This window comes from Silene latifolia, chromosome 1, assembly GCF_048544455.1.
Source record: "Silene latifolia isolate original U9 population chromosome 1, ASM4854445v1, whole genome shotgun sequence".
In the NCBI taxonomy this organism is placed as follows: Eukaryota; Viridiplantae; Streptophyta; class Magnoliopsida; order Caryophyllales; family Caryophyllaceae; genus Silene; species Silene latifolia.
In genome coordinates, this window is record NC_133526.1 from 7,852,186 (window position 1) to 7,870,671 (window position 18,486).

Below are 18,486 nucleotides of genomic sequence, written 5' to 3' on the forward strand. Positions count from 1 at the left end.
GGGTATAAGAATAATTTGGTAATGTTATGGGCCAAATAAGGAATGTTACCATTGGTGTGGTACAACCGTATTAAGCAAGTGTTACCATTGGTCTGATACTAAGGGAGTATAGATTATGTAAACAAATGATCGGACAGATGGAGTATTATATATAACACTCCATAATCATCAAAATCACTTTTAACAAGCTCAATTTTTTTATTATTTTTTTCTTCACTCCTTCATAACCATCAGACCTCCTCATGAAATATGAAATGATTTTGGAGGTTCCATTAAATTAAGGTTAATTCATACTCAGTAGTCTTTATATTTGTTGTGACCACAAATTCCAATTTGTAACGGGAATTATCCGTCACAAGCTTGTAATACTTGATCCGTCGTCACAAGCTTGTGATGGATAATACCCGTCACAAATGAGAATTTGTTGAGGGAGACTTGTTGTATCTTAAATGTGAATTTGCCAATACAAAATATAACGTGTCAACTTGCCATTGGATCATGTGACGTCGTTAAAAGACTTAAAACCTGGTATCAACAAATCACCAAAACACGGATTTGAATTGAATGTTTGATACCGTAAAAATCCAGCCACCAATGTGATCAAATTCCAACCAACTCCACCGCACTCCTAACCAAATTCACCCAATTCAGAGCGCGCCAAACAAAATCCGCAGATGAAACCTTCATGATTCCTAATTCTCCTTCAACAATGGCGTCTCTATTCTCTCTCCTTAACGGCGAGAGAGCTGTCGTTTTCTTCCTTCTCACGCGTATTCTTTACTCCGTCCCTTTTACTTCTCTCTTTTTCGAATCAATTGCGCTTTCTTTCCTCGCTGTCGTCGCTCTCTTCGTCGAGATTTCTCTTGAGAATTCTCCTTCTTTAATCACTTTCCGCACCAGGTCAGTCCTATTTTTAATTGTTTTTGAAATTGTAATTTCTAGCTGCTAATTTCGTTATACTCAACGTTTCTAGGGTTTAGGTTATAGAAATCTGAATTCTATTCAATTTGATGCGATAATTTAGTGAATATGTTGTGATTATGATTGATTTGTCGTTGTAGGCCTGGTGCGTCGTCCGGGACATTGCTAGGAGCAGTTACATTGCCTGCTTTGATGCTTTCTAAGTTAATTCAGCTCTCTAGAGGATTGGCATTGGGTCAAGTTGCGGCGACAGGTATACCCTTTTTCGCATGTAAAGTGTTCTTTTTTTAAAATGTTATGTGTAAAGTGTTCTTTTTTGAAAATGTTCCTCCATTCTGCTTAATGAACCAAGCTTATCGCCGAAATTCAGCACACAATGCCCTCAAAGCAAACATTTTTTATGAATTTGAAATACCGATGTTTTATTCATTATGGGTAATTCAGTAAGAACTTATTTGTGTTGTTAACAAAGAGGTAAGACTGCATATAGCGGATCCCCCTTACCTTAGGCAGGCGAGGCACTAGGGTAATGTTGGTTTTTGTTAACAGCTTTCTGTGAATAACTGAATACTTGTAAAAAAGAAAATGTTTACTGCAGTCTGCTAAGTTTACGAAATAATTTCGAACACAGTTGTCCCAAGAAGTTGGGTCAATGGAGCTATTGTAACAGCTTTGCCATATAAGCACCAAATAAGCTATTTGTTACCTGCCATTAGTTGTTTATTGAACAATGCCAGGAGTTATTTTAATGATAAAGGACTGATGAATTTTATCAATCTAAACAATTAATAATTAGGATGCGTGATTAGGAACCAGTTTGTCAAATTCAATTGTTTCACTTGGCTGGAAGGGAAAGTTAAATTTCCGTTAGACTTTTCTTAATGCTTGATTATATTAGCTGAGACCAAGAAGATTAATGTCTGATAGAGGTAGGCAATGAGGATGTTTGACTATATTAGTTGAATCCCGAATTCCTCAATTGCTCTTGTGAAGAGTTTGCAGAGAAACAACTCTGACAGAGCATTATTCAGTCAACACTCCAAGAAAGGCATGAGAATCATTAAGTTAAGTCTTGAGTCTCAACTTGAAATCCATCCTGGAAAAATTCCAGGAGTCCCAACATTCTATTCACTATGTTACCGTGGATTTTACGTCTATATAGTAAGTGTATTGACAATACCTTGAGGCTGGGACCTTTTAACAGCCAATCAGCATTTCCTTGGGTCCACCTACAAATCATTTCCTCCTCCTAATAATTTCTTAGATGAGGATTTACAAGTACATTAGTTATAATTTCTGTTTGTAGGGGTTAGTGGTAATCCATTAACTTCATGTATCCCCGTCCCAAAAAAAAGGTCTTATTTAACTAGATCTCTTTTTTAAGAGAATGTGTAAATAAAGCATGGTATATTGCAAATGAGTATTATATATCACTATTATTTTGTCTAGATCGCCGAGTTGATTGTTCTATTCCAATTGTGATCACCAGACCACAAATGAGGCTGCCTCAAAATGTGGTTGCAGTAATCTTCAAACCTTAGAAAGAGGCCATTATCTGCTGCTCTGGCATCGATTTAATACCATGGTCTGGCCTATTATTTTGAAATATTCCAAGTAGAACTTAGGCAAATATTTTTCATGTCAGCCGACCCCAAATCATTTTGGGATTAAGGCTCTGATGTTGTTGTTGTTGTTGGAAGTACTGACTTATATATGGGCGATTTTGAGTTTCAATTATGTATTACTCCTTGGCTCTGTTTTGAATGAACAAAGATTTCGACATTGTGCAGATTTTCAGTATGAAAAGTTGCTCTATTGGGCTGCATATATGAGCTGTTTCAGCGTGCTCCTGTTTGTCGGCCATTTTGTTCAGCAATTACGCCGCAGCAATCTTGTGGTGAAGCTTGGCTTTGCTAGTGCAGTGTTGTCGGCTCTAGGTTACATAGTTCTTCAACTCGGTGATTCTTATTCTGGTACGTTTGATACGAGTACAAATATTGTGCCCTTCTGATGCAATGATACAAAATTAGTGTAGTTTGCTGTTTCTTTCGTATTTTGACATAGGTCCCTTTAGATTTTTGTATGATTGGTTCTTTTGTATTTTTTTCAAGGGCTGCACCTGGTAATGTTAGTTTTTTGGATGCTGGGCCATGGAGTAGCTGCCATCAAGTTGATTCAGCACATTTTCTGTAGTTTCCCGTCATGTGCTTCTATAGGTATACGCTTTACTGGTTTTTGTTCCTCCTTTTTTTTTGCCTCATTTATTGAGATAAAGACGACAGAGTGCACTTTGCAAGTCATTTATTGATGAGAAAAGATTTACTCAGCAACATCTGTTGTTACGGTTCTAACTTAGAATTTAGACCTGTCAAAATCTGACCCGACCCTTAAACGCCACCCGGCCGAGCCGTTTTTTCCAGGGTCAAGACCGAAAATCTTGACCTACAACCCGTCTGTCCAGAAATATTAATATATTAAATGGATTTAATATTAATATAATTTAATATTAATATAATTGCTGTAATTATTTCAATATACACTTAATTGCTATAATTATTTCAATATGACAACCGTAAACAAAGATCATGATTAAAATATTAAATGGATTTAATATTTAAAAAAAAAAATTGATTTAAAAAATGGTTAAAAAAAGGAGTCATAGGACTATTTTTTACTCGACTAACCCGACTCCCAACCCGTATTTGACCCGACTCGTATGACCAGACTCGTTGACAGGTCTAACAAAGATTATGATAAAAAATGTTGTCAAAAGATCAGTCAGAATTTCAGAAAAAACAGAAGATACTCGGAAATGCGGTTGGCTCACCAGTATGTTTAAATTCTCAATAAGAGACTTCATACAATTAGAATATTTTGGACCTCTTACACTAGCTTTTCTTTCTTCTCAACTCCATGATTATAAATGGTGCTTGCTATTTCCAATGTATCAAATCACTGTCAATCAGCAAGAGCTGTTTGATATAGAGGTTTATGTATATCGTATATCATGTACTCTCTATCGGTTACCCTACTAAATGCATGTTTCAGTTTTTCTTTCCTTGTTATAGGAGAGGGACTTTTGGTGACAGTTGGTCTTACTACATATGCTGGAGACATGCTTAGGTCGACATTGATGAAGGTTTCTACCTTAAACTTGTAATTGCACTTGTGGTTTTCTTCTTATTTTCTATCCATCAATTATAATTAAAGGCAATGTCATGTACTAAGCAGATAATGCGCCACTTCATATCATCAGATGCGGTTTCTGTGGAATACATCATAAAAAGAAGTGAGATAAGCACCATCATTCAGGTAGATTACTTCCCTTTTTTTGTTTGATTGAGTTTGTTAGGTTATTATGTCTACACAAACAATGTAGATATAGCATTCTCACAAACTTTCTGTCATCTTATTGCAGGTTTATTTGCTTGGCCTTCTACTCTTTCCTTTGATTTTGAGATTTTGTCTCCAAGTTGTCGATCGCTATACCAGATCAAGCTTTAGGATTCAGAGTGAGAGTGGGAAATCCATTTTGTTCTTTACACTGCTGGTTATTAGCTCAACTGCAGTTATTCCCTTGTGGGCACAATTTGTTCATGATTTTCAAGTGCATCCTTTGCTCTGGTAAGGCCACATTTTTCTGCATTGTGTACTTTGTTCTCCTCACTTTCTTCAAGTTTGATAATGTCTTCATAGATCTATAATTAGCCAAAATCATAAAACGAGAAGGTCAAATGAAAAATATGAATATTGTGCTTTGGCCACCATTTTCTGCATATTGTTTCTCGTGTAGGTTATGTATTCTTCTTGGTTAAGGGATGACAAGGGGATGTTGTCTTGCATAGTAGGACCCTGACTTACAGTTGTATCTATAAGCTATGTTACTTCGGCTCTTTGCTTTTAGGATTGTACCGACACGGCATATCATGGATTTGGGTATGGGTATGGATTTTATACCGGACACTTATTAGTCCGACACTTGTCCTAAAAGAGCTAAGCTAGTAAGGCTTGCATCACAAAAATAGAGGAAGAGGGCACATAACATTTAGTACGTCATATACTTAAATGATTTTGAGTCGTATTTTCAAATTTCTTCCCGTTATACTTTAAAATATTGAAATATTTCAAGTGTAGAAGCGTATTTTTGCTTTATAAATGTGTCTCCGCACTTGTATCCTCATTTTCATTTTAGAACAGTGTCCTCGTGTCTAAAACTTTTAGTCATGCAGAGTCTAACCAGGTTTAAAATCTCGGCCGATACGTCTTGTATCGCCGGGGATGGTATGAGTATTGCTGGCCACCGATCTGAGATGTCCTGAGATGCATTGAGTAAATTAAAAATAGGAAAACATCGGTCGAGAAGATTGACTTATAACATGTTCCGGCCAACTTGGCCCGATACGGCCCATAGTTTTGGTTGCCTTATGTGGTGCATAAGATAAAGCTTAAATGTCATGTAAGAGCTAGGAAGAGTAGGGGATGTACATAACTACAAGTTGTGTTTACATTTACAGCTGCATAGCAGCTGTCAATTTTTGTTCTTAGCAGCTTTATTAGAGGCAAGGCATACATTTGAACTTACTGTGACTGTCAGGGAGTAGGTTTAAATAACACTGTTTCTAAAAGTGATATGCTTCAGCTTATTTCTATATTCCGTGAAGGAATTTTCCTCGACTAAAATTTTGAGCAACTTTGTGTACCCAACTATTGATATGGAGAGTATATCTTGACTCTATTTATCTCTTGAGCAGGGTCCTTTCATTTGTTTTCTCTGAACCATTCAAGAGACTGTCTCTGTGCATGTACTGGGTGGGTGTCATTTGTGTCTCAGTTCATCGATTTTACGACATTTCCAAAGGTAGTAAGGTAGAAAGGATCCTCCTGCGAAAATATTATCATTTGATGGCTGTTGCTATGTTTGTTCCAGCCCTTATTCTTCAGGTATCCAATTTTCTGTTTCAAAAATCTCGTGTCTGTGTGAAATATATAAGCGATGCCTAATGATTGTTTTCTTCATCTTTTTGCAGCCAAATTTTCTGAATCTTGCTTTTGGTGCTGCATTAGCAGTTTTCTTAGTTTTGGAAATTATTCGTGTAAGTTCTACTTATACTTCATTGCTGTTGTATCTTAAATAGATAGTGATGATTAATACTTCTTCCTAAAGCTGGTAATAAATAGTTAACACGCTAGTACCCCCTAAAAAATTGGTGAACCATTGGAGGCCAAACCAATAACTGAATAGGCAAACCATGAAAATTTTAAACCGGCGATAAGAACTGACGTTGAACAAAAATAATATGGAACAAAATTATATTTATAATTGAAAGAAGATTGATGCTTACAACTTTCATAATTCTCTTGATTTTATCTCTAAGGGATTTGGGGATTGGATAGTACTTGTCTTGTTGACTTCTCATAGGGAGGTTATGGGGCCTATTAAAACCTGTATTTGTTGTTGTGGATGGCTTCTTAGATTTTGGTCTTCTCCGTGTTATGTGGCTCTCCATTTTATGGAAATATTTGCATTAAACTTCTTGTCTTGAAACATCCTGATGGTTCAAACTCCCATAATGGCCATGGAAAAATTGGTTCGCCTTAATTTCCATAACCACTTTCTCTTTCTTCATTATTTTCTGTTTCACTTATCTTTCATCACAATGATCTTTCATCACAATGGGGAAAAAAAAAAACAACTATGAAGGAGAAGCAGGGGAAGGAAGATGGGAATGGGGGGGCAAAGAAAAAAGCTCTTGGAACTTCAATTGAATAAGATGTCTCCTAAGAGCAATGGGTTTTGAGTAAGAAAGTTGAGTGAGATGGGATAGGTCGTGATGTGGGGAACAAAGGAGATACTAAGATTGTGCATGGATAAAGGGCGTAATTAAAAGAATTCTTGAGAAAATACATTGCCATGCAAATTAAATAACTCTAGCGAATGGCACCAATTATACTTTTACATCCACAGAGGAATACTACAATACTACCTATGTTATTTAGTAACCTTTCTATATAAGCATCTGCGTATGCTCTGAGTCTCTATCTATTTTTTAATCTCCTTCACTTGATTTTAGCTATATCATAATTATTAGTTCACTTCCTAATCTCCATTTGTCTGGAACAGGTATGGAGAATTTGGCCTTTGGGGGAGATGATCCATGGTTTCATGAACGCTTTTACTGACCATCGTGACTCTGATCTTCTTGTTGTTAGGTAAGACTTCTTATGCATGACAGGTGGAGGATACTTCAGTATGCTAGGCAGTAGCAGTCACTGATATCCTAGTTTTGTTCTCTTTCAGCCACTTTTCTCTTTTGTTGGGATGTGCTTTGCCTATGTGGATGTCATCAGGTTTTAATGACCGACCACTTGCACCATTTGCTGGAATTTTGAGCCTTGGAATTGGAGATACAATGGTTAGTTCTGGTTCAATAAGAATTTTTGATGCTGCTTTTCATATCACTGAATACGTCTAATTAGGCTACCACTCAAAGCAATAAAGAAGCAATTGCAGAGTACTTACAGTTTGATTGCCTGATTCTTTGATGTACGACTTGGAGTTGAATTTATTTCCATATTTCCAATGGAGCCAAAGACTCATTACTCTTTGGTTCTGGATTATGATGGAATAAATCAAAATGACTCACTAAAGCGGTTGCGCTTCTCTCCAGTGATTAGCATGTCCTTTGATGCGGTTCTTGACACAATTTTCATATTGGATCATTCGGAAATAGCCTTTGTGTTGTTTACACAAGGGGAAGGCTGGGTACCTCTCAATTTGCGGGAGCCATTGAGGCACCTGGGATAATGTTGTTGTTGTATGATGGATTCATTTTATATCTTTTGTATAGTTGGTAGGAACTATTTACAATATGCCTTTTCATATTGATTTATCCGCAAACTTTGTGGCTGAGCAAGAAAGTGAAGATTACAAATCAAGAACTTTTTTTCCTTGGTTCATTTATGGGTTTATTCTCCCTCTTTGTTCCTTTATTTGGGGTTAGTGGAACTATTGCACATTTGCACGTCACGGTGTTTGATATTTAGTGCCTATTTTCTATCTAAATAGGCGTCCATGGTTGGCCACAAGTATGGTGTACTACGGTGGAGCAAGACAGGCAGTAAGTCACTTTATAGTATATACAGCAGCGTTTATCTGTTGGATTAACGCGTCATTTGGATACTCAAATCTCTAAACCTTTTACTTGTCTCGACTTTGTGTGGTCAGAGAAAACCATCGAAGGCACAGCTGCAGGCATCACTTCCGTCATGGCAGCATGCTCTTTCCTCCTACCACTTCTGGCATCTACCGGATATATACAGGTATTTGTCATGTTACATACTTATAACATGTCCTTGCATTGGATTTATGTGAACAAAAAACTTGTGTGAGGCGGTTATTCACGTGAGACCAACGCGTTACCCCTGCAAGCGGACACAAAAACGTATATGACACAGTCTTACAGGAGAGACCAACCATGTAATTAAATGAATAACATACAAGTATTTGGGTCATCTCACGCCTCATACAAAACTCACAATCATTAAATGTGGTATACGTAATGATTTGGGTTTACCTCACATGTGAGAGTATAAGACCGCCCTATACAAGCGTCACGGTTTTATGTGAAATGAGATTTACATTGATAAAATATATTTATGAAATTGTGCAGAACTGGAGCTCACTTATAGTAGCAGTAATAGCAAGTGGGTTGTTGGAGGCTTATACAGCACAACTAGACAATGCCTTCATCCCATTGGCCTTCTATTCTCTCTTATGTCTGTAACTTAGAGTCTTAGAGTGTGTTTGGATAGCAAAAATGGAGGGAAAGGGAGGGGAAGCGTAAGGAGGGAAGAGAAAGGGAGGAAAGGGAAAGGGAGGGAAATGGGATGTGGGTGTTTGGATACAATTTTCCTCCAAATTTTGCCTATTGTGAAGAGATTTTGATTTGCCTTGAGGAGGGAAAATAGATCCTTCCAAATCCCTCCCCCTCCATTTCCCTCCACCAAACAAGGGATTTAAAATCCTCTACTCTCCCTCCTTTTTTTTCCCCTCTAAATCCCTCAATCCAAACACACCCTTAGACCACTGTTCCGCATTCGTTGGAACAATACAATAGACTAACCTTTGACTCGGTCTATAATTTACTCTCGATCATTGTGTATATCTTCATCTCTGTAGAGTAATACATCAGGTTTATGGGATTCCATAACTCCTGATATCAATCGGTTGTTCTTTGTATATGAGATTAGCCTTGTATCTAAGTATGCAGCAAAAAATGCAGTATAGTTGTAAACGATGGTTTTGTTCGGGTTAATGATTTTTTTTAAGAACCGTTGAGAATTTGCTAGTTACTTGCATGTTGAATGGCTGATTGCACGATGGTGCATGGTTGTCAGGAATTCGATGAACTCGTGATTATAGGTATTGAGTTTTAATTGTACTTGAGATTATCCGAGAACCGAAAGTCCTTGATTAGCAGTTTTAACTTCACCCACAATTCTGTATGCATCAGCAATTTCCTTACTGACTTCTGGGAAGAAAACGGTTGTTTCACTACTTTTTCTTATAAACTACAGTTAAAAAACTATATATCACTTCTTCAAGTTCTATTAAACAGTCTTCTTTAAAGGTCAAGACATGGAAACACTTTAAATCTCATGTTATGACAAAGAGTCAAATTGTGAAAAAAAAAAAGTCCGTCCTCATCAAATCAATCATTTTTCAATCAAGACCCTCCTTCCAAAAATCATTATTGAAAGTCAAGTGAAGCCTTTACTTATCGGTCTGAATTATTTGGATTTTAAATTCGACTTATTGGAGAGGGATTTATAGGCCTGTAACAGCCCACTCGTCGTCTTATTATAAAGCATCTACACTCCCTCCATTCGGTAGATGGACAAGTTCCAGATGCCATGCTGAAATAAATATCGAAATTTATTTGTGTGTACAGCAATGTATGATGCGCGGTATAGCAGTTTATAATTTTACGTTTTTCAATCCATGGATCAAATCAAAGGTTCATCAATTATTTATTATTCGATATTATCTGTTAGTTTCGATAAGCAGCAGCACCCAAACAAAGAGAGAGATCCGTTGGGAGAAATGAGAAACCCTTCTGAAATAGTTGGTTCTTTGGACTGGTAGGTGTCAAGAACAGAACCGTCACGACTCTGACGAGGTTAATTAAAGACGATCGCTTGTTCATTCATTTTGGCCTTCATCATATGTTGAGAATTGTTAGTCCGTTAAGATTAAAAGTTTTTGTACCAGGAATTTGTTTGCACACTTCACTTACTTTGCGGAAGTAGTTAAGAACTACTTGTATCAAGCTAAGAGCAACATAAACGTAGTTTCTCACTTCATTGATATAGAAATTTAGCATCTCGATAAATTGTCACCGGGTATCATGGGTCTCACCTTCAACCTAGATCGACAATTTGTCCACGGCTGTATGCTGTAGCTGATGAATTATAAGCTAGAAAAATATACTATTAATAATGTGATTATCTCAAACATGCAAGTTCATCATCGTCAGTACGTACTCTGGTTTACAGAAACAGGACAATATTCCTAGCAAGGCACCAGGTCTCTTATGCAAAAGGTTCAATAGAAAAAAAAGCAAAAACAAAATATCACCTCTCAACAATGAGGGAAAGAGTCAGCTTCACCGGCGGGCCCAAGCCCGACCTAAGCCGGCCTCTAGCCTTCAATGTCTCGCCAAATCCCAGATAGCACTAATAAGTGGAGAGCTCAAAAAGGCGCCAAGAGCGATAGCACTAATAATATAACTGCATAATTCATAATACCTGGGAACACCCATCAAAATTGTTGGCTTCAATTTATAATCCAGCTCTCTTCTTGAGATGCTCCTTGAACTGAATGATATCACCTCCCCAGCGCGATACGGTTTGATTTTCGCACACCCATATCTCATGTGCAACCTGATTGATGAGCCTAAAGTCATGGCTAACAAGAACCATACCACCATCCCACTCATTCAAGGCCTCGGCCAATGAATCAATCGTCTCAATATCCAAATGATTAGTAGGCTCATCCAGCAACAACATTTGAGGCTGCCTATATGCCAACCATGCAAATATAACACGGCTACGTTGTCCATCTGATAAGTTTTTCATGGCCATCACCTGAGGTTTGCCTGACAGCCCAAACCTTCCTATTGCCGCCCTCATTTTCTCTTCTTCTGTCCCCGGGTACTCTCTCATCATATATTGTAAAGCTGACATTTCCATGTCGAGCTTTTCCGCAAGATGTTGATGGTATTGGGCGATCCTCAGGTGGTTGTGCCGCCTCACAGTGCCTTCGACCGGGGCCAGTTCTCCTGTCATCAGCTTCAGAAGTGTACTCTTTCCTGCTCCATTAGGACCCACCAGAGCGATCCTCGAGTCAAGGTCCACACCAAAGTCAAGGTTTTTGTATAAAATATTCTCTGGCGTATAGCCAAATGACACCTCCACAAACTGTAAGACTGGAGGGGGGAGCTTTCCGACATCTGTGAAACGGAACACCAAAACTTGGTCTCGGGCAACCTTCTCAGTCAATCCTCCCCTTTCCATCTTTGCAAGGGTTTTCTCTTTGCTCTGAGCTTGCCGGGCTAACTTAGCTGAACCGTGACCGAACCGGGCGATGTACTCTTTCATGTTAGCTGTTAGCTGTGTACTCTTTCAATTTGGTCCTGCTCCCATTTGTACTGTTTCATCTGATTTTCTTCAAGCTCGGCACGGGTTTGAAGATACTGATCAAAGTTTCCAGTATAAATTTTCAACTGCTTGCTTTGCATGTGGATGATATTTGTGCAGACACCATTCAAGAAATCTTGGGAATGTGACACTACAACAAGAATACGATTGAATTTCTTCAGACTCTCCTCCAGCCAAACACAAGCTTCAAGATCTGTAGCGTGGCAGACAAAAAAAACAAAGAATATCAGTGAGGTTCTCACAAGAAAGATAGAAAATGTTGACAGCAACACCAACATAACTTTGAAAACAACACAGCACACCAAACATGACTTGATGACTATCAGGACATAAATACCATTTGACTCATCCAAAAATACCAAAACGAAGGGTGTAAAAAGGCAATCCTCCTTTTCTTAAATTTCTTCAATTTACTTGTTAATCTAGTATTTAAATTTTTTTTTCCTTCTACTATATCTTTTGGGTTATTTACTTCCTATCGGGCAACTTACCCTGCAATTTGTGGGAGCATTAAGGAATTGATGTAATTTTGTTGTTGTACCTCCTTCTCATGCAAGTTACTATTCCCAAGGAAGCCAAAGACTCATTAGGTTACTCTCTGAGACTTTGATTCTCGATTACAAGGCATAAAGCAACATGGCTCACTAAAGTGGTTGCACTCCTTTCTATGTGAAATACCAGTCATTTGATGCTCTCAATGGAAGTTTAGTCATGGGTCATTCAGAAACACCCTTTGTGTTGCTGACACGGATAAGGTTGCATACATCGGGCCCCCTATCATGCAAGAGGCCAACATATTTTTTTCCCCTCCCCACTTCATATTGTTTCTTATTTTCTTTCAAATGATGTACTCCCTCTGTCCCGGTCATTTGTTGTCCTTTTCCATTTTGGGGTGTCTCAGTCATTTGTTGTCCTTTCTATTTTAAGAATGAACTTGATGAGTAATTTGATCATTCTCATTCAATTTGTTCCACTTGTCATTTAGTTATTGGTCTTTTCCTCATTCCTTAATCTTTGTGCCAAAACGAAAGGACAACAATTGACCGGGACGGAGGGAGTATCATTTTGAAAGAGGGAGATATCAATGAAGAGGAGGGAGTATGTGCAATCGAACACCTTTTTTAAAAGTACTCAATCAGTTCCTTAACATTTATTATGATATATCAAATAAAGGGAACCCAAAAAAGGAAATGGAATGAGAGTGAACATGATTCAGGGGAAAAAAAAGTTTATCCCCAATAAACTATCAAGGAGGATGTGATAAGAGAAAGATAACTTTACCAAGATGATTAGTAGGTTCATCCAAGAGCAAAATTGTAGGATTCATAAACAAAGAACGTGCTAGTGCAATTCTCATCCTCCAACCACCAGAAAAATCCTTGGTCTTCTTTGCTTGCATCTCCTTGTTAAAACCGAGACCATTCAGAATTTCAGCAGCACGCTTTTCTGCAGTTGAAGCATCCATAGCATCCAAACGCTCATATATACGGTCAAGTCTGTCACCGCCACCATCATCCTAAAGCCAAACAAACAAGTCATGATACAGGTACTCAATTAAATTAACAAAAAAATTAGATTGATCTTTTTAAGGACCATATAAATAACTAATTAACTACTGCTACTACCATCAATACATATAAAGTGCATACCTGTGCAGCCAATGCTTCAGCTTCTTGCTCTAACTTCATCCTCTCTTCATCACAGCATATTACAGCATCAAGGGCAGACATATCAGAGGCTTCGATCTCTCTGGTCAAATGATAGATATCCATGTGATCGGGAATTGGAAGCTCCCGCAATCCTATGGCAGTAAGAAGGGTGGACTTCCCACAACCATTAAGCCCAAGCAAACCATAACGTCTGTATATGCAAGTATTGGCATCAGGCAAGGCTACTTCCAGAAATAATTCACTGAAAATGTAATTTTAGAGAGTCTAAAAGAGCAACAAACCTCCCATAATTAAGCTCCAATAAAGAATCAACCACCAGATCATGTCCATGGAAAGTAACGGATAAAGATTCTATCTGCATGAAGAAATTGAACGAAGAATAGAGATCAGAAATAGATACAAAACCAACAGAATCAGTTACGAATAAGATAGAGGCAATATTTTACACACCAAAAAAAAACTTCGACAATGCAGGAATCATGACATTGTCTTTTGGGCATTCAGAATAAATTATTGAAATTCTACATGAAATTATTACACCAAGTTGACAGACAATTTGCAAAAGTGTTGGTCTAAAGTGTATCACATCTAACAAGAACAGGCTATATGCTAGACTAGCCAATGCCAAACAATCATGTGCATGAAAACACATGGAAGCACAAAAGCCAAATGACAAACCATGCACACCAGTTCCCAGACACATGTTTAACACCAACCACACAGACACAGAAGTATTGTGGTATACCTGGATGAATAACCGATTTTAAATTTGCATGGACCAAAAGGCTTACAGAATACAGAGTATTTGAAACATTATCAGGGTACAAAGTCTAAGTAGATGTCTACACTCTACAGCAACAGCCTCAAAGATAATACTGCGTAGGGAGTAACTAGTAGTAGAAAAAACAGAACATATGAAACAAGTAGATGTAAATACTACTTTTAAGATAAAGGCTCATATTATGCACAACAGACAACCACTTAACAAATGCAAAACAGAGCTGGAAACATTAGTATAAAGAACTCGGCTTTAGAATTTAGGTCCAGTTATGCCACATGATTAGAAATTGAACAGCTACCAAATTTTTAATACAAGCTGGAAAGAATGAACCAAAAAACAGAATAAATAAAGAAAAGCAAACAATGATATATAATTCCTTGATTATATACTAAACCAAACCCTACTAACTAGGATACAAACAAATCCCACTCATGCTATATGAGTAAGCATATTGTCCGGAAAAAGTAAAGCAGATCCACAGGTACTATTAAGACCGGAAAATCACAAAGCAACAATGGCGTTTACTTTGTAGATTTCCACTCGGCTAATATATACTTTCATTGTCCCGGTCATTTATTTATCTATTCTATTTTTGGATGTCTCGGACTCTCAGTGAATGTTTAACTTTCTATTTTAAAAATGCATTTAATGAGCAATTTGATTATATACACTCAAATTTGGTCCACCTGTCATTTAATGATTGGCCCCCTCCTCTTACTCTGGTCTTTGTGCCAAAACCAAAGGTAAACAAATGACTAGGACGGAGGGAGTATTAATACTACTTCGTGTCACTTCTTTATCATACAATATCATACTCCCTCCGTCACGGTCATTTGTTGTCATTTGGTTTTGGCACAAAGACCCGGGAAAGAGTGGAGAGCCAATAACTAAATGACATGTGGACCAAATTGTGTGTGAATAACCAAATTGTTCATCAAATGCATTTTTAAAATAGAAAGGACAAAAATTGAATTAGACACCCAAAATAGAAAAGACAACTAATGACCGGGACAGAGGGAGTACTAAACACGACAACGAAGTACTAGGCATTAGAAAGCCGAACACAGATCCAATAAGCTTGCGAAATTAACATAGCTTCAATCATAGAATAAATTTCCAAAATCTAAAAACAAACAAATAATCGTCCTTAACCATAATCATCAGAGCCAACGAAATAGAATAAATTAGAATAGATAGATCTAAACCCGAAAGATGAGGGGTCATACCCGAATATCTCTGGATAAAGGATGAGAGCAAAGAATTCCAGTACAAGTACGATCAGATAAAAGCAATTGGTCAACTTCATCAGCTAACTGATCAGCACCACCTTGACCAATAGATGCTGCTTTCGCCGATGCGGATGCTGCTGCAGCTTTGTTACCTCTCTTCGCCGCTGCCGCCGCCTTCTTCTGCGCCGCCTTCTTCTTGCTTGCGTCAGACACCATTTTTCTGCCAAAATTAATTAATTGATTGAAAACAATTACAACAATAATTCAAAATCAATTGCGATTAATGATAATTAAGAAGAAGAAGAATAAAAGTGAAAATTACCAGTGCGAAATTAGGGTTGGTGCGATGAGAGGAGAAGGAATTCGGCGGCGATAGATCTAGGTTTAGGGTTTGGACGGTGGGAAAGTTAGGTAACGAAGAAAAAAGAGAGAGAGAGAGTTTATATTGTCTCTCACAATCCCAGATGTGAGGATTTAAAAGGGCTTCTAAAACATGTGGTGATATCACTTTTTATACTCTACTCTACCGTGTCGTGTTCGACTTTTCCGTCTTTGTGTGATACATAGATATTTTTATCAACTTTTTTATTATTTTATTTTATTCATTCTTCGTGACACCCGACACCATATGAGACGGCTCCATTGTGGAAAAAGAAAGTCTATTTATTACGTAATTTATTTTCGCAGTACATATTTTACTCATTTCAGTACATTTTCCACCAAACTTTCCATTTCTCTACCCTTGACTAAAAATATCAAACATAATTCTCTCTACCTTATCTCTATTGTTAAATACTTCACTTTCTTCCACCTCCTTCAAATTATTCAATTATGAATGATTATTCGAATATAGAACGTGTATTTAATCCACTAGTCCATTACGGCATTACTAATAACCAAATTGACTCTTTGTTATAGTTTTAATTTGTACTCCGTATCTTTTTTAAATTAGGGTTTATGTTTCAAACTAATTATTGTTAATTGGTGTGGAATAGTGTGTATATTGAGTGTAGTCGGATGTCGCCCGGCAACATGGGCAGGCGCCGTCGGCGAGTGTTGGCAGTGTGGCGGTGGTGAATGGAGTAGTATAAGCGTAATACTGGTACATAGTTTTGATTGGGATTTTTTTCAATATACTCTGTAATTGCTAGTCTGCTACTGTACGTGGTAGTGGTAATTGTTTTGATTTTTTTTTTCAATGTAGTACATAGATCGTTTATGAATACAACAGTACAGTACAAGGTAAAATTAGAGGAAAATGAAGATGCGAAATTAGAGATAATACATTAGAGAGAAGTTAGAAAGAGAAAATGGAATGGAAAATGAGAGGGTATAATTGTCAACTGCGTACTGTGATGAGTAAAATGTGTACTGCGAAAATCAACACCATTTATTATTAGTGGTAATAAATAAACAACATTTAAAAGGTGGTGTTCATTGGTGGACTCAATTATGGATATAATTGACCATTTTATCCTTCTATTCCTTCTTCCATTTTCTCAACTCATCCTCTGGTTTGTAACGACCACCTGCCCCACCACCACCAACCACCATGTCACTGATGAGGCTTTTGTCGCCTAAGCCTATCAAACAAATTAACCATACAACCAAACTATGTAGTAGGGAAGTAGGATGTCGAATCTACAAGGATGGTGTGTTAGAAATGGTTTATAAGTCTCGGTCTTCGTTGTGGTCTAGTCGGTTAATAAGATTGATGTTGGAAATATACTAAAAGTAACTAAAACAAGAAATGAATGACCAGCTAACAAGTAAACAATGAAAGTAGATATAAGATGACTAATTAAGGGAGTTAGGGGGATTAAGGAGGTTCATGTATCTAATAGAGTTCTCAATAGGGTTTAAAGATTCACTAATCGACAACTAAAAGTGCTAAAACGAGGCCTTAATACTCTCTCGAGTCACTCAGTACCCGACCCACCCTATTACTCACTCCCGTGACAATAATAAGAAACGGTCTCACCCTAAATGCGTCTAATCAAGTATCGGGTCTTCCACACCGACTCAATAACAAGGTCAAATAACACTAATCGTCATTAGGGTTACACAACACATTAAAGTACCAATTAAGTGACAAATTAACACAAATGACTTAACGATAGCGATAATAATGACTACCCATTAAATGAAATCCCAATTTAATACACTAATCACTTTCCCCTAATTAATTACTCTACTCTAACATAATCAAATAAACACTAACTAAACTACTTATTAACAATAAACATGAGATAAACATAATTAAACTACTAAAGATTGAAACTTTAATTAAATTAAACACTATATCTATAAAACTAGGAAATTGAAAGTACATAACTTAAATAAAAGATGAGGGAAAGGAAAATGCATACCAAGATAAGATTGAATAGGTGAACATAAGAAGAAGCTAGATTAAATAAAGTCAGAATCTTTAATACAAATTAACGGAACTAAATTAATGTAATCCTTTGAAAGAGAAGAAAATGTGTTACTATCCAAGGAGTATTCTATACTATTGCTCTCCAACTACTGCTTGTCCGTGGCAACACCATAAATTTTACTCTCTCAGTCTCGTTCAATTGTTATCCTTTGTTTTTGACACAAAGACCAAGAAAGAGGTGGACGCCAATTAGTAAATGACAAGTGAAACAAATTGTGTGTAAATAATCAAATTGCTCATCAAATTCATTCTTAAAATAGAAATGATAATAATTAACCGAGACACCCAAAAATGAAAAATGATAACAAATGACCAGGACAAATGAAGTATCTATTTAACCCCATCTTATATCAAACGCAAGGTAGGCACCCCCTAAATCCGCCCCTAAGATTTTGAGAAACTGAGATCGTGTCGGACCAAATATTTCAAGTTCGATAATGCCTATGACCCCGAAAGTCTTATGTTTAATCTTCGGCCCACCAAAAAATATTTTCGACTCGATCCAATTTGGACCAGTCCAATCCGATCCGATGCTCACCCCTAAAATTGATCCTCACTTCAAAAACCAAGTAACAATAATTGCATGTTCGCAATTAGGGCAGAGCAAAAAATCCGATTATCCAAATTGATCCGATATCCGATCCGTATCCGATCTGAATGTTTGGATATCCGATCCGAAAGTTAAGTTTGGTTTGGATATCTGATCCGAAATCTTTGGTTTTGGTTTGG

At 37.3% G+C, this 18,486-nt stretch overlaps 2 protein-coding genes across 4 annotated transcripts; one reads left to right on the forward strand and one right to left on the reverse strand.

Moving 5' to 3' along the window:
• Nucleotides 1–541: 541 nt before the first annotated feature.
• On the forward strand, nucleotides 542–9,262 carry LOC141596034 (dolichol kinase EVAN). 3 transcript variants are annotated; one of them, XM_074416051.1, is made up of 15 exons: nucleotides 542–900; nucleotides 1,062–1,174; nucleotides 2,712–2,894; nucleotides 3,033–3,137; nucleotides 3,990–4,060; nucleotides 4,153–4,233; nucleotides 4,340–4,545; nucleotides 5,673–5,862; nucleotides 5,949–6,014; nucleotides 7,043–7,131; nucleotides 7,220–7,334; nucleotides 7,988–8,039; nucleotides 8,147–8,241; nucleotides 8,592–8,719; nucleotides 9,004–9,262. In XM_074416051.1, the coding sequence occupies exons 1-14, from the start codon at nucleotides 686–688 to the stop codon at nucleotides 8,703–8,705; spliced, it is 1,695 nt and encodes a 564-aa protein (XP_074272152.1). In that variant the 5' UTR covers nucleotides 542–685; the 3' UTR covers nucleotides 8,706–8,719; nucleotides 9,004–9,262. The 3 variants fall into 3 exon arrangements, with proteins under 3 accessions (XP_074272152.1, XP_074272142.1, XP_074272137.1); XM_074416036.1 differs by having other exon boundaries at nucleotides 590–900; nucleotides 8,592–8,712; nucleotides 8,998–9,162; XM_074416041.1 differs by having other exon boundaries at nucleotides 8,592–9,262.
• Nucleotides 9,263–10,386: 1,124 nt separating this feature from the next.
• Nucleotides 10,387–15,804, reverse strand: LOC141596050 (ABC transporter F family member 1). The gene is given in 7 exon segments (XM_074416064.1): nucleotides 10,387–11,586; nucleotides 11,589–11,833; nucleotides 12,922–13,156; nucleotides 13,290–13,500; nucleotides 13,592–13,665; nucleotides 15,318–15,540; nucleotides 15,643–15,804. Coding segments are annotated over 6 exon segments (1,809 nt in total). The 5' UTR covers nucleotides 15,537–15,540; nucleotides 15,643–15,804; the 3' UTR covers nucleotides 10,387–10,761.
• Nucleotides 15,805–18,486: the final 2,682 nt, after the last annotated feature.

Coding starts and splice junctions, on each gene's coding strand:
- LOC141596034 (XM_074416041.1), top strand. CDS start 686: ATGATTCCTAATTCTCCTTCAACAATGGCGTCTCTATTCTCTCTCCTT. Junction 2,895..3,032: donor ACTCGGTGATTCTTATTCTG/GTACGTTTGATA, acceptor ATTTTTTTCAAG/GGCTGCACCTGGTAATGTTA. Junction 5,863..5,948: donor TTCCAGCCCTTATTCTTCAG/GTATCCAATTTT, acceptor ATCTTTTTGCAG/CCAAATTTTCTGAATCTTGC.